This window comes from Panthera leo, chromosome B2, assembly GCF_018350215.1.
Source record: "Panthera leo isolate Ple1 chromosome B2, P.leo_Ple1_pat1.1, whole genome shotgun sequence".
Classification (NCBI taxonomy): Eukaryota; Metazoa; Chordata; class Mammalia; order Carnivora; family Felidae; genus Panthera; species Panthera leo.
The window spans coordinates 143,823,750-143,835,955 of NC_056683.1; the positions used below are offsets into that span (position 1 = coordinate 143,823,750).

A 12,206-nucleotide genomic window follows, 5' to 3' on the forward strand; every position below is an offset into this window, starting at 1 on the left:
AAAAGTCAGATAACCTCCCCAAGGTCGTGCAACTGGTAAATGCAAGAGTCAGGGTTCCAAGTCCCAATCTGTGCGACTCTAAGACATCGGGTTTTTGTGTGTGTTTTGTTTTTTGTTTTGTTTTGTTTTCCCTATACATCTATGTCTCCCCTGCCACCCTCAGGAGAGAACTGTTCTGGAGTAAGTAGAGGGAAAAAGAAAAAATTGCTTTTGATATCTGAGCACAGAAGGCATGGATTCATCTCTCAAAGTGTCCACTTTCCTACGAAGTTTTACACGTTTGAACACAAGACCCAGGAAACCTACAATTTGAAGGAATGTTACAGTTGACGGAGGTTTATAGGTAACAACAGTCGTGCAGCCTTTCTAAACAAAAATTGGTATTTTTCCTGCAGGAAACCTCTAGTGAGAAAAGGGCTCCTTTTCGTAATCAAACATGGAGAAATGCTGGTTTTCAGATACGTGTCAACCTTTCACAGAGAGAACCATATTCGATGTTGCGGGCCACAAACGTCTTGGCAAAATTAAATCGGGGCACCAACACTTTGGGTTCCGTTCTTGTTTCAGCCCCTGAGTGATTTCCTAGGGCTTTATGACATCTGCTGGCCGTGTTGCCCGGAGCCGTGCAGGCCTCCACCTCGGCCCAGATGGGTCCGCCAAAATGGCAGCAGCCTGCCCACACCCTTCTTTCTGACTTGCCTCAGTAAGTCTGAAAGCAGCCCACAGTGGCCTTGAGCTGGCGGCCCGTGACACGAGTGGGAAAACTAATACGCACTCCTGGCCACGCCCAGACGGCGAAGAGGGGCGTGACGCCTGGCAGACGGGGGCCTATCTCTCAGGGTCTCCCTTTAGGCACCTTCCCACCGCTATGATCATCCCTTCATCTACATCTCCCGTGGCTCCTCAAATCATGCCCCTGAGGCCTTGGTCCAGTGCTATCACCTTCTGGAAGTCTCCTGTGTCCCAGGGGCCCCACAGCCCATGTGCTGGTAGGCACCAGAATGTTACATCGGTTGTGAAAATATTGAAACCCCTCCCCACAGTTTGGTCAACAGAGCTGCCCCAAATACCCAAACTCACCCCCCAATATCCCACCTGTACCACAGTGAACCCAGCTCGTCCCCAGGCCCTCCAGGGCTAACAAAGGGGTGACACTCGGAATGACGGAGGCCCCCAGGATAGTGCTGTAGGGCTGACTGGTCTGTGGTTAAATGCGCCGAGTATCACCACCGCCCACCCGCACCTTGCCGCCCCAAGGGAACCGCTCAGCCCCATGTTGTCACCCTCTTCAACCCCCTGTGTCCTGTGGCAGGCGAGTTCCTTCCTTACCTCTCTTGATAGGTTACAAAATCACCGAAGGCAAGGACTGTATTTTCCGATCCCCCTTTGTATCTCCCTAATGCCCAGTGGTATCATCTACAGAAATGCGGTCCCCTTTTGTTGGGAAAGTATTTTGAAGATGCCTCAGTGGCTGTCGTCGCCATCCTGAGAGCTTTGTGAGGGACATCACGGTGCCCTCTGCTTAGGGTAATGATTCTACTACTCTCCTTCTACTTCTCCCTATATGAAGAAACGCAACAGAAATTCGATCTGTTCTCAGGCTGAGCTATCATATACTATGTTTATGTGAGGTCTGAGAGCAGATGTCCTGCCGTGGTGTGGTAGCAGGGTCTACACTGGCCTCAGTGGTCCTCGCCTCCTGGTATCGAAGCTCTCCTGTAACCCACCCTACTTCCTGGAGGGTGGGCCGGACTCATCTGCTCACTTCGGACAGATACGACGTGACCAAGCGATGATGCCACTTTGGAGTTTTGGCCACAAAAAGGCTGTGGGTGCTGTCTCGGGGGTCTTTTCCTGCTCTCTCCGGGACAGCTCCCCCTGGGGTAAGCCAGTGGCCACGTCCAGGGGAAAGCTGAGAAGAAGCCCAGGGGAGGGGTCAGGCCTGGCAACAAACACAGGGACGAGGGTGGAGGCAGGTCACCGCACGGCGAGCCTTCCGATGAGACCACCACCCTGGCCGGCAGCTTGAGTACAACCTCCCGAGAGACCCTTGCCGGGACCCCCAGCTGAGCTGTGCCTGGATCCCAGACCACACGGGCTGAGCCAATACGTGTTCATTGTTTTAAGCTGCTGTGTTTGGTGGCTTGTCTCACTGCCACAGATAGAACAGATCTGGGCTCGTTAACAATCTAAAGAACAATATCCCAGTTGGCCTCCACGTTAACCTACAGGCCGCACCTACCCAGCAGGTATATATTGACCATAGCCGCTTCTGTGTATGGAACGCTCACCAGGCACCTGGTGTCGCTCAAAGACCCAACAAATATGACCTGGGGTGACCTGCCAGGGCCACTATGAAGTGACACGTATGTATTTTGCTGGGACAGAAAGGGAAGCTTCCGGAAGCTCCGGAAACCCGGCCCCTCTGCATTGTATTTTTGCTGGACGCTTTAGTGATTCATGCTCTTAACTGTCCACCGGCCACGCCCGTCCCCAGGCAGGAGGGAAGCACGTGTATTCTTCAAAGTGATAACTGGAGCCTTTGCCGTAACCCTGGCCTGTGCCACGAAGTGCCAGCTCTGAGGGGAGAATAGGCCACTGGGATGACCGTGTGGGTCCTCAGATGCTTATAAAAGGCAACAAGTCTTTTTCCTTTTTAAGAAAATCCCACCCCTTTCCCCCCAAAACCAATTTCATATTTAATGACCCCATTCTCAAGAATTTCGGCAAATTTCACGGCTTCACTATGAACGCACATCCTCGTGGGCAGTTGCACGGGCAGGTGAAAACTGCCCCCTCAAGAACTCCGTCTTGTCCCTTCTTCTCTAAGAAGCTTCTCTAAGAAGCTCTGGAGCTCCTTAGACTCCAGAAGGATCTCGCTGTCACGTGTTATTTATTTAGTCATTTATTTTGGGGGGCAGGTGATTTAAGGCCAAAGGGCACTACTGAACAATTAACGTAACAAGACGCTGCTCTGTGGCCGCTGAAGGGTGGCAGGAATAAACGTGCCACTTTGGAAAGAGGCCAAGCGGCTCATCTGGCATCACGGCCGCTGCCTGGACCTCGGCTGCTCGAGCAGCACGTGTGGATGTGAACTGTCTCCCGCAGCGCAGACAGGGCAGTCCCCGGGGAGAAGAGTCTGGCGGCTTCCCCCTGACTTGGCCCAACCCCCGACCCGACAAGGGTCGCTGACACCTCCATCACGCTCTCCTGGCACCAGGTACCTGGCCGGCACGAGGCGACCTTGGAAAGTGCAGCCACACCACAGGCCGGTGCTCAGTGCTGGAGGACAGGGGAAGGCGGCCACCTCCCGTCCCCGGCTGTACTCTCTCTCCCGTCCCGGCGAGGACTCTGGGGCTTCCGGAAGCTGAGGCCCCACTGAGTAGGGCTCCCCAATTCCAGTGAGAATGGGACATTCTTCACCCCAGGCTGAGGCTTCAACCTGCTTCACAGCCAGGCAGCCTCCGAAACCTGCGAGCTCCTAGAACAGTCTCTGATGCCGGGGCTCACACCCCCTCACAGGCAACCCTGGCTGCTCAGTTTTCAACAGTAAGGAAGGAAACCCGACGGACAGGGCATCCGTTTACAGAATCACAGCTGGAGGTGAGAAGTCCCTGTGCTGTTGGCCAGATGGGGGTGTCCTGTTAATAACCTTCCGGCCATCAGCACTCTTACCACTGTGCTCCAGCCTGGTCCCTGCCCTCAGGTGGCCCTGGTCATTTTCTGACGCAAAGGCTCCAGGGTCCCCAGGGCCCCTGCGTCTCTTCCTCCTTCCACCATCGGGGGAGAAGAGCAGAGCTCTGAAATCAGATGTGCTAGTTACGCTCCTGGGACAAATGATTTAGCCAAACTGAGGCTTTGGGAGTTTATGGAGTGTAAATAATGACAATGTCCTAAGAATTAGAAATAGCAAAATCCAGTGAATAAGTACCCAGAAAGAGCTGGTGGTCATCGAGCTACAAGGGTACGACGTGAACTGGATGGTGCCACCCAGAGCATATGCGTGCTCACATCCTGAGCAGGAATACCCCCAAAGCCTCGGGAAGCCTGGAAAACACCGACTGTCCCTCAACCACACCCGGAGTCCCGGGCCTGGGGGGACGCTGGCACACCAGGAAGTCTAGCTCGGAGGCAGTAGAAAGAACGTTCTAGCAGTCAGGACGCAGAGAGACTAGGCACCCTTTCTCCCAAGGCAGAAGAAGGACCCTGTCATGACCATTCGTCTCCGTGGTGGGGTTCGGATTGTGACACGTTAGGGGGTGGTCTCCTCTCGCAGAGAATCAAAGCACAGAACTGTAGCTGAGACCAGGAGCCCGAAACGGAGAAAGGCAGATGCTAAAGTGTTTGGTCTTGTTCCTGAAAACATATTTAACACCCATGTGCGCATAGATACCAAGTCAGAACTGGAAGAATAAATAGGAAAACAAAGGAGAAAACCGTTGGCCGGAAGGCCTGTCCCTTTCCTAGAAATCCCTTCCGTGACTCGCTCATAGGCAACCCAGCTTTCTCGAAGTCTTAAGGTGGCAACGGTGAAGGAACACACTGTTTCTATCTCTTGAAAAACTGCTAAAGACCTTGCCTGCCTTTTGATGGTTTAAGTGCCTAAGAAGGAGTCTCATTTGTCCCAAAGACATGAATGGGACTTGATTCTAAACACATTTCCTTCTCTCTCCTTCTGCCCCCAATTTAAAAGTGCATCAACTTTTAAACGCAGATACAAAATGTAATCCGTGCAGTGCAGTCCTCCTTGACGAAGGGTCTTCCCAAATAGGCAGTCACAGGGCCCCCCCCCCCCCCCCGCAAGTGCTGCTGGCATCTCTGAGACTCCGCAGGCACATCGGGGACTAGACCCAGGCGGCCTCCCCACCGAGTCAGACGCGTGGACCCCATCAGCCCCACCAGCCTCCCAGGCTTCAATCTCTGCCCCTCTGAACACTATCATTTTCTCTCCCTCGTCCAAAAACAATGTGAGCAGACACCCCGTCTGTCTGCAGGCGTTGTTCCCCGCAGACGGTGCCAAACAGGAGCCCCGAGTTCTCGCTCAAGCTGTCCCGGCCCTTCCTCGCCCCAGGCCGGCCCCCCTCATCCCGGTCGGGACGGCTCAGCCTAAGCACCTAGACAGCTCAAATTTGCTGATCGGATCTGGGCGTGACTACACAACGCGATGTTTTCAAGATGATGAAAGTCAACCGAGAAAGCCCAGTCCCAAAGGCGTGCAAGAAGTCAAACTGCTTGGGGACGGGAAACAGAAGTTCATATTTATTCTCAACTCTGACATTGAAACTCTCTGGCTTGGGGACTCAGAGTGCTGAAGCCCACAGAGGGGAAGGTGCACCCTGGAATGACTCCTGGCCGGTGGCCGGGAAAGCAGCGGAGCGCAGAGACGAAGGGCGCGACGGGGCCTCAAACCAGAGGAGCCCGAGTCCAAATCCACTTGATAGCTCTGTGAGCTTGAGCAGATCCTTTAAACCCTCTGTCACTTAGGTTGTTAAAAAGGGGAGGGCATATATCATCTATTCATAAATGTTTCTATAAGGAGCAAATAAACTCACGGTATATGAAATACCTAGCACACAGTCGTCGCTGAATAAATATCACTGTCGGTCATTAGAAGATGTTCATCTTGGGGCACCCGAGTGGCTCAGTCGGTTAAGCATCCGACTCTTGGTTTCAGCCCAGGTCATGATCTCACGGTTTGTGGGGTCCAGCCCTGTGCTGACCGTGCAGAGCCTGGTGGGGGGGGGGGGGGTCTCTCTCTCTCTCTCCATAAAAAAATAAACTTAAAAAAAAAAAAGAAGAAGAATTTCATCTTGACTCCAAGCAGGAATGAAAAGCAATTGGTTAAGAACATTTCATCAGGTAGAAACTGTTAATGCTTCTGCAATCCCGAGTGGTTGAGAGAAAAGGGCAAGCCATGGTGTTGCACAAGGGAAGTGTGTGAGGGGGAAAAATGTGAATCCAACTTACCCCTAACACCCCAAAGCGTTCGGCCAGGCTCCAACCACAGAGAAAGTCAATCTCAAACTTGTGGTTCAGAACCACGATGGCATTTTCCTTTCCGTACTTGGGGTAGGCCTGGGGGTCTGTATGGATGATGCATTCCGTGCCCGACCACCACTCCAGCAACATCACCAGCTCTGGAACAAACCACAACAACAGACAGACGTTTATTTCACGCATCCTTGGTGACCAAGGCTTGGTTCTACCGGGCCGGGCAGGAGCAAGGCTCTACCCTCCCGGCTGGGGCAGAAAGCAACTTCTAGAGGTCACTTTCTAGATCATTTCAGCCCAGACCCCTGTCCTTGAAATGGCTTAGAAGCAGAAGGAAAACAAGGAAGACTTCACAACAGGGTCCGGGGAAGGAGAGGAAGCGTTGAGAAGCCAAATGAGTTGCTTGCATTCCTTGATTAAGTACCTTGGGGAGAAGTAAATCAGAAAGCCAGAATCCATCAAGAATGCCTGCCCTCGTGTTTCCAGCGCTCTGAAAAGCAGCGTGAGATGATGCACAGAATTCTTAAAAGCCTGCAAAATGACTAATTGGGATTCTTTTTTTTTTTATTATTTTTTTTAACGTTTAACTATTTTGTGAGAGACAGAGACAGAGCATGAGCTGGGGAGGGGACAGAGAGAGGGGGGGAGTCACAGATTCCGAAGCTGGCTCCAGGCTCCGAGCCATCAGCACAGAGCCTGATGCGGGACTCACGAACCGTGAGATCATGACCTGAGCCGAAGTTGGACGCCCAACCGACTGAGCCACCCAGGCGCCCCTAATCGGGATTCTTATAAACTCCATCAAAGAACACTAAATACCTAATTTCTCTCTCCCATTCACGATGCTCGTGTGCACCTGAAATAATGAAGACCCACGGTGTCAGGAAGCCAGGATACATTAGAGCCATCGTACTGCAGGCCTTAGTGAAACTGTTCAAATATTCTTTACAGGAAGGAGCTTGTGAAAATAGAGAAGTCCTTCCCCCTCCCCCTGCCCCAGGCAATAATGACCAATTTGGCTTTATTCTTCAGTGATAGCTTTATTCCTGGTGACCCCTTTCCAACCTGGTTGCCTCAGGAAAAGCCTGCCTCGATGGTAGAAATGGCTCAGAAAAATAGTTGCACGTTGGGGATTAAGACTCTATCTACTACATGGCAACTTTAAAATGAATTTTGAAAGTTGAAGGTGTTCAGCAGGTGGATGGGTGGTATGTGAGGCCTGTGCCCCAAGGCCATAGCCCTGTTTATCACCGGTTAGTGGGGTACACATCTAGCAGAAGACTCACTCCTCACCCACCCCCTACACACACACGCGCACACACGCACACATGAGCAGGTGCAGTCTTGACTGGAGGCACACCTCCTGTTTTAAGGGCGTCAGTGGCTGCCCTTGGAAACCTTTCTCCTTGAGGCTGGAGACTGATGCTTTCTAACTGGAGCCCTAGAACTCTCTAGAAGGCATTACAGGCTAGTTTCTAAGCAGTGAGCACTGTGGGGCTTTGGACAAGTGAGCCTCCTGGTGCCTCAGTGTCCTACTCTTTAGAATGGATTCCGTGAGGATTAAAGAATACAGCACACAGTGGCCGATCCATGCACAGTACACAGGAAGTTCCCAACAAACCAACCACTCAGGATCCAGCACTCTCATGACAGACAAACTGACCGGCTCCCTTTACTTGGTAATGAAAAGTGTCTGTCTAGTCCTCAGAGCTGAGAAAATGCCAAGTCCCCGGTCAGTTGTCCCAAAGGCAATGACATCAGTGGGACCTAACACAGCAAGTCGGCAACAAGGTAAGTGTTTTTAGGGAGGGCAGGAGGGCCGGGCAGCACCACCCAGGACAAAGGACAGTTGTTTACCACTGGGTAGGAGGAACTTATATTGCTGCGCTGATTTCTTCTAAGAGCTTGGGTGGGCAGGACCGATCTACCCCATTACTGGCCACGGAGCACAGATAAGCCCCCAAAAGCAGAACTACGTGGGAGTCTGCGAGATAAGGCTGTTGTTCAGTTCCTGTGACTCGCATCCCACGGCCGTCCTGCAAATACCCCCTGATTGCCTCTCTGGGCTCCACACCTCCCTACTGGGGGCCAGGCTGGGCTGATTCACACGTGCCGCCCCCCTGCACCCTGCTGGGACTTAGTGACAGAGCGTGAGACCAGCTCCCCTACTCCACAGCACAAGCCCTGGGAGCAAGGACTGCATCGTTGGGGTCTAATAACCCTAGCTGCAATCCAGAACCCAGCACGGCACCAGCACAGTCACGCGTTCAACAAACACCAGTGACCTAATGTGCACGAGTTCCATGCGGGGCATTGGAGACGTGGCTCAGATGCCTACCCTCCCAGAGCCGACTGCCCCGGGGAAAGCCCGTTACCCACTCACGAGGCGGTGTGACAGGGAAGGAAAGACTTGTCCCCAGGATGGATGGTTCTGAACATCACGCTCATGGGTATGGGGGTCAGACACTCCAGACTCCGATCCCGGTGGTGCCGCTCGCCCCTCGCTCATTTCTCTATGTCCCTAAGTCTCGGTGTGCTTGTCTGCAAACTGGGCACAGGAAAAGCTTTTAGCCTGTACCCCATGCCGTGGGTATTTAATCAGATGACATCGTCAAGGCACCTAGCAAATGCTGTGCACGGTAGGTGGTCAGCCAGTAGCCAGCCATGAACTACTGTAATCTGCATGGTAACTTTATGGCACCCACAAGGCTCTGCGACCACTAAAGGCGAGAGGGAAGAGGTGGGGGGAGAGACAGAGGGAGAGTGTTACAACAACTTCTGGACAAGAGTGGGGAGCTGTGATTTATGGCTTCATAATGAAAGCAATGAGAAGCCACTGGAGCATTTTTAAACAGGCACACAGCAGCATCTAATTTGCATTTTGAAAAGCGCACTCTGGCTGAAGGGGGACCAGACTGTGAGAGTCGGCCAGAAGCAGTTAGGAGGTGAGTGCAGTCGCCGTCAGCAAGAAATCCAAACGTTAGATCTCACTGGGAGGAAGAGTTTTCTTTCCTTTTTTTTTTTTTTTTCACCAAGGGCTTTCAAATTTTTTTTTCATTCATAATAAATACATTTTTAGGGTCACACTGTAAGAGAATTTAAAAATCCAGATGTATATAGAGGAAAATGTGACATTTCCCCCTTGATGGCCTTGTGGCCTGTCCCTTAGGCTAGGCTGGACTACATCTCCCAGACTCCCTTGTTTGGTTTGTTTCCAGTTGGGGGGGGCACAAACACTCTTGGGAGGTCTGGCAGGTGGAGGGGACAAAGCGGCATTCTGTAACACACACACACACACACACACACACACACACACACACACGCGCGCGCGCGCGCGCGCGCGCGCGCGCGCGGCTGCAGACCTGCTGATTCACCTCTTCCGCCTGAGGCAGCATCAGCGCTGGGTCTCCAACTGCCCCTCCCCCCGCCCCGCCCCCAGCTCGTCTGACTCCTGGGCCAGGTTCTGTGTGTCCCCTCGCTGACGCAAGCCCTCCTAAGGCTTCGGGTTGCACTTGGCGGTTCCAACCCCTTGATCTCCCCAACTTACATCCATCACGCCTTGATTGCCTGCCCTTGGGGTTTCAGGCTCCAACATGAGCCGCAGAGATGACACCCCCAGCTGCAGAGACAGCCTGACCCGCCCCATGGTGGAATAAGGACGGGTCCCTGAGACCAGTCCCTGAACAGGCGGCTGCCTTATCTCCCAGCAGCTCTCCTCCCCTTCCCCCTCCCGCTCCCTTCTCCAGGGTTCACCTCTAGGAAGAGTTTGGAAGGAAGCCTTCTAGTCCCTTTCCTAGGCATTTACTCAACGATGCACACACGTGGCTCATGTGTTTCCCACCCACAAATGGGTTCATATTTCATCCGCCTTTGTAAAAATATAAATATAGTGATTTTCTCCAAATGGTGTATTTTGAATCTTTCCATGTTGACACATATACATAGTGATATTAGCACACATTTGTTGGGCTCCAGCCATGTGCTGGGGACTGTCCCAAGGGCTTTGCACGTGGTATTGCATGAAATCCTCACATTAATTCTATGAGAGTAGGAGGCACTATTATTATCCCCATTTTGAAGATAAACACAGGCACAGGGATTTCTGTTCAATATATGAAACTGCCATTTGTTTTAGGTCAAAAATAACCAGAATGACAATTTCATAAAGGGTAACATAACAGCTGTGCTGTTCATGCTATGGATATACCACGATTTATTTAGCCATTCTGCTACTGATTAGCATTTTTACTGTTACAGATACGGCAATAAACACCCTTGAAAATGCATGTTTTAGAAAAAAAAATATTTGTGAAAGTATTTCTCCAGCATAGGTATACACAAAAGTAGAATTATGGGTTGAAGAGTACGCATATTTTCAAATTTTATGGGTATTTCCAAATTGCCTTCCAAAAAGATGCTACCAATCTACGCTTGAATCACCAGCATGGGAGGCGGTCTGTTTCCTACCTGTCTGGGCTAACACTGAAGCGCCTAGTAGTCTGGGACCACGCGTGTCCTTCAACACGAATTCCCACAGAGTGTGGGGCGATTCTTGTCAGTTACCTCGTGACACCCTCCAGGCAGCACCCGCGTCCCTTCCTCTTCGTGTCTCCGCCACCCTTGTCCCAGTACCCACCCTGGTAGGTGCTCAAAAACCTTTAGTCGAATGACTCAGCAGTTGATGTTTTAGTGAGATGTGCCATGTGAATAACTACACGCAACTTACAAATACCTCCCCGAGCGAGGTTTCATTCACCCTCTGGTGTGGCTGCTCTCGGCGCTGTGGGTCAGGGCCTGGCTCTGCGGTTTCCCAGCCAACTGCCAGGCAGCCCCGAGAGCACCTGCCTGGTGGACTGCTCCCATGGGAGGGGGGCGGGACATCGGTCACTCGAGCTAGATGCACTCTGCCCTGTGGCGTGTTGAATGTCAGGGTTTCTGGTGGCTCAGGGCGCAGGATCCTGGGAGGTCTGCCAGCAGCTCCCTCAATGGCCTGTCTCGCGGGCTCTCACCATCTGCCCAGGATGGCAGCAGATCCTGGGATTGCTCTGACCCTCTCCCTCCAAACGACCCTGGACAGGTGAGTGGCGCCAATGACGCCCATGAGAAAATGGCGGGAAAAATCACTTGTCAACTGTTGGGATTTGCAGGCCCATCATCTGGCATTACGACGCCAGGGGGCAACAACAAATACTACCAGGGCAAATATAAGAGATGCGAAATGAGGTCTTTGCCCCCAAAGCACTGACCTTCTTGTTTGTGTATCCAAACCAACCCTCATTGAGCAATCAGAAGGAAAAAAAGCAATGGAAGTTTTTGCCTCACGAGAACTGGAGCCAATAACTGAGTAGTTAATTGAAAAATAGTGCAGCTCGGAATTAAAACAATGCATCACATCAAAACCGAAGCAGAAGAAGGGGGAAGGGGAGCTCCTCTGCCAGCCCCAGACAAGAGCCTAGAGGCTGCAGCGGTGTCCTGAGAGGGCTCTCTCGGTGGGAAGATGCTGGAAGGAAGGAAACCAGGCCAGCAAAGTGCCAGCAGTTTGGAGGTTCCCAGGGCCTCCCCAGGACCCGCTCTTCCATACTCGGTGGTCATATCTTGGCCATGAGGGTGAGCGAGTGCAGGGTCTCTCCGTGGACACGTCCACTCAGGCTACCGCCCCACACATCACCGACCACGGGTAGACAGTAGGAAGGCACAAGGGAACAGGACCACTGGGACCCCTGCCCAGGAAAGTCACTTGGGAAGGTGGCTGGGATTTGATTCTTCCAAGGTCAGGTGCTGCAGGTAAAGAAAACATCCAGACAGACCTGCTGACCTCCAGGCTCCTGATTGTTTGGTGAGCCAAGGAGGTCACCCCCCTGAGGCTGGGTCATCCACGGGGGGCCTGGAAGTGCTAATGGCCACGAGACAGAAAAGGCAAAGACCAGCAGAAAACTTTGGAGCGTGGAGAAGCCACTATTGTCCCTCAGTGATGTCCCCATGGAGCACCTCACTAACTAGAGCCTTTGGGTGATGCCGCCTGTGTCTCCTTGATCAGCCCGTACCTGCACTCTGGAAAAAGTGAGTGGCGAGTGGACCCACGTGCGACGGAAGGTGGCTGCAGCGAGTCGCACGGAGACCACGAGTCACACAGAGACCACGAGCCACCCCCACGTAGCGTCCTCAGACCACCGGAGCCACCTCCCTCCCGGCTCTTCCCGAGGCCTGCTGGTTGG

The 12,206-nt window shown here is 52.6% G+C and overlaps 1 protein-coding gene across 11 annotated transcripts in view; it reads right to left on the reverse strand.

Annotated features, from left to right (window-relative positions):
* Window positions 1-12,206, reverse strand: part of AGPAT4 (1-acylglycerol-3-phosphate O-acyltransferase 4) — a 126,433-nt gene that overhangs the window by 24,612 nt on the left and 89,615 nt on the right. For 10 of the 11 annotated variants that reach the window (XM_042940242.1, XM_042940243.1, XM_042940239.1 and 7 more), the window contains one exon: window positions 5,968-6,137. In XM_042940242.1, the coding sequence (XP_042796176.1) occupies window positions 5,968-6,137 (170 nt within the window). Of the gene's footprint in view, window positions 1-5,967; window positions 6,138-6,415; window positions 6,532-12,206 lie in introns of those variants that run through there. The other variant, XM_042940245.1, reaches the window with a different exon arrangement.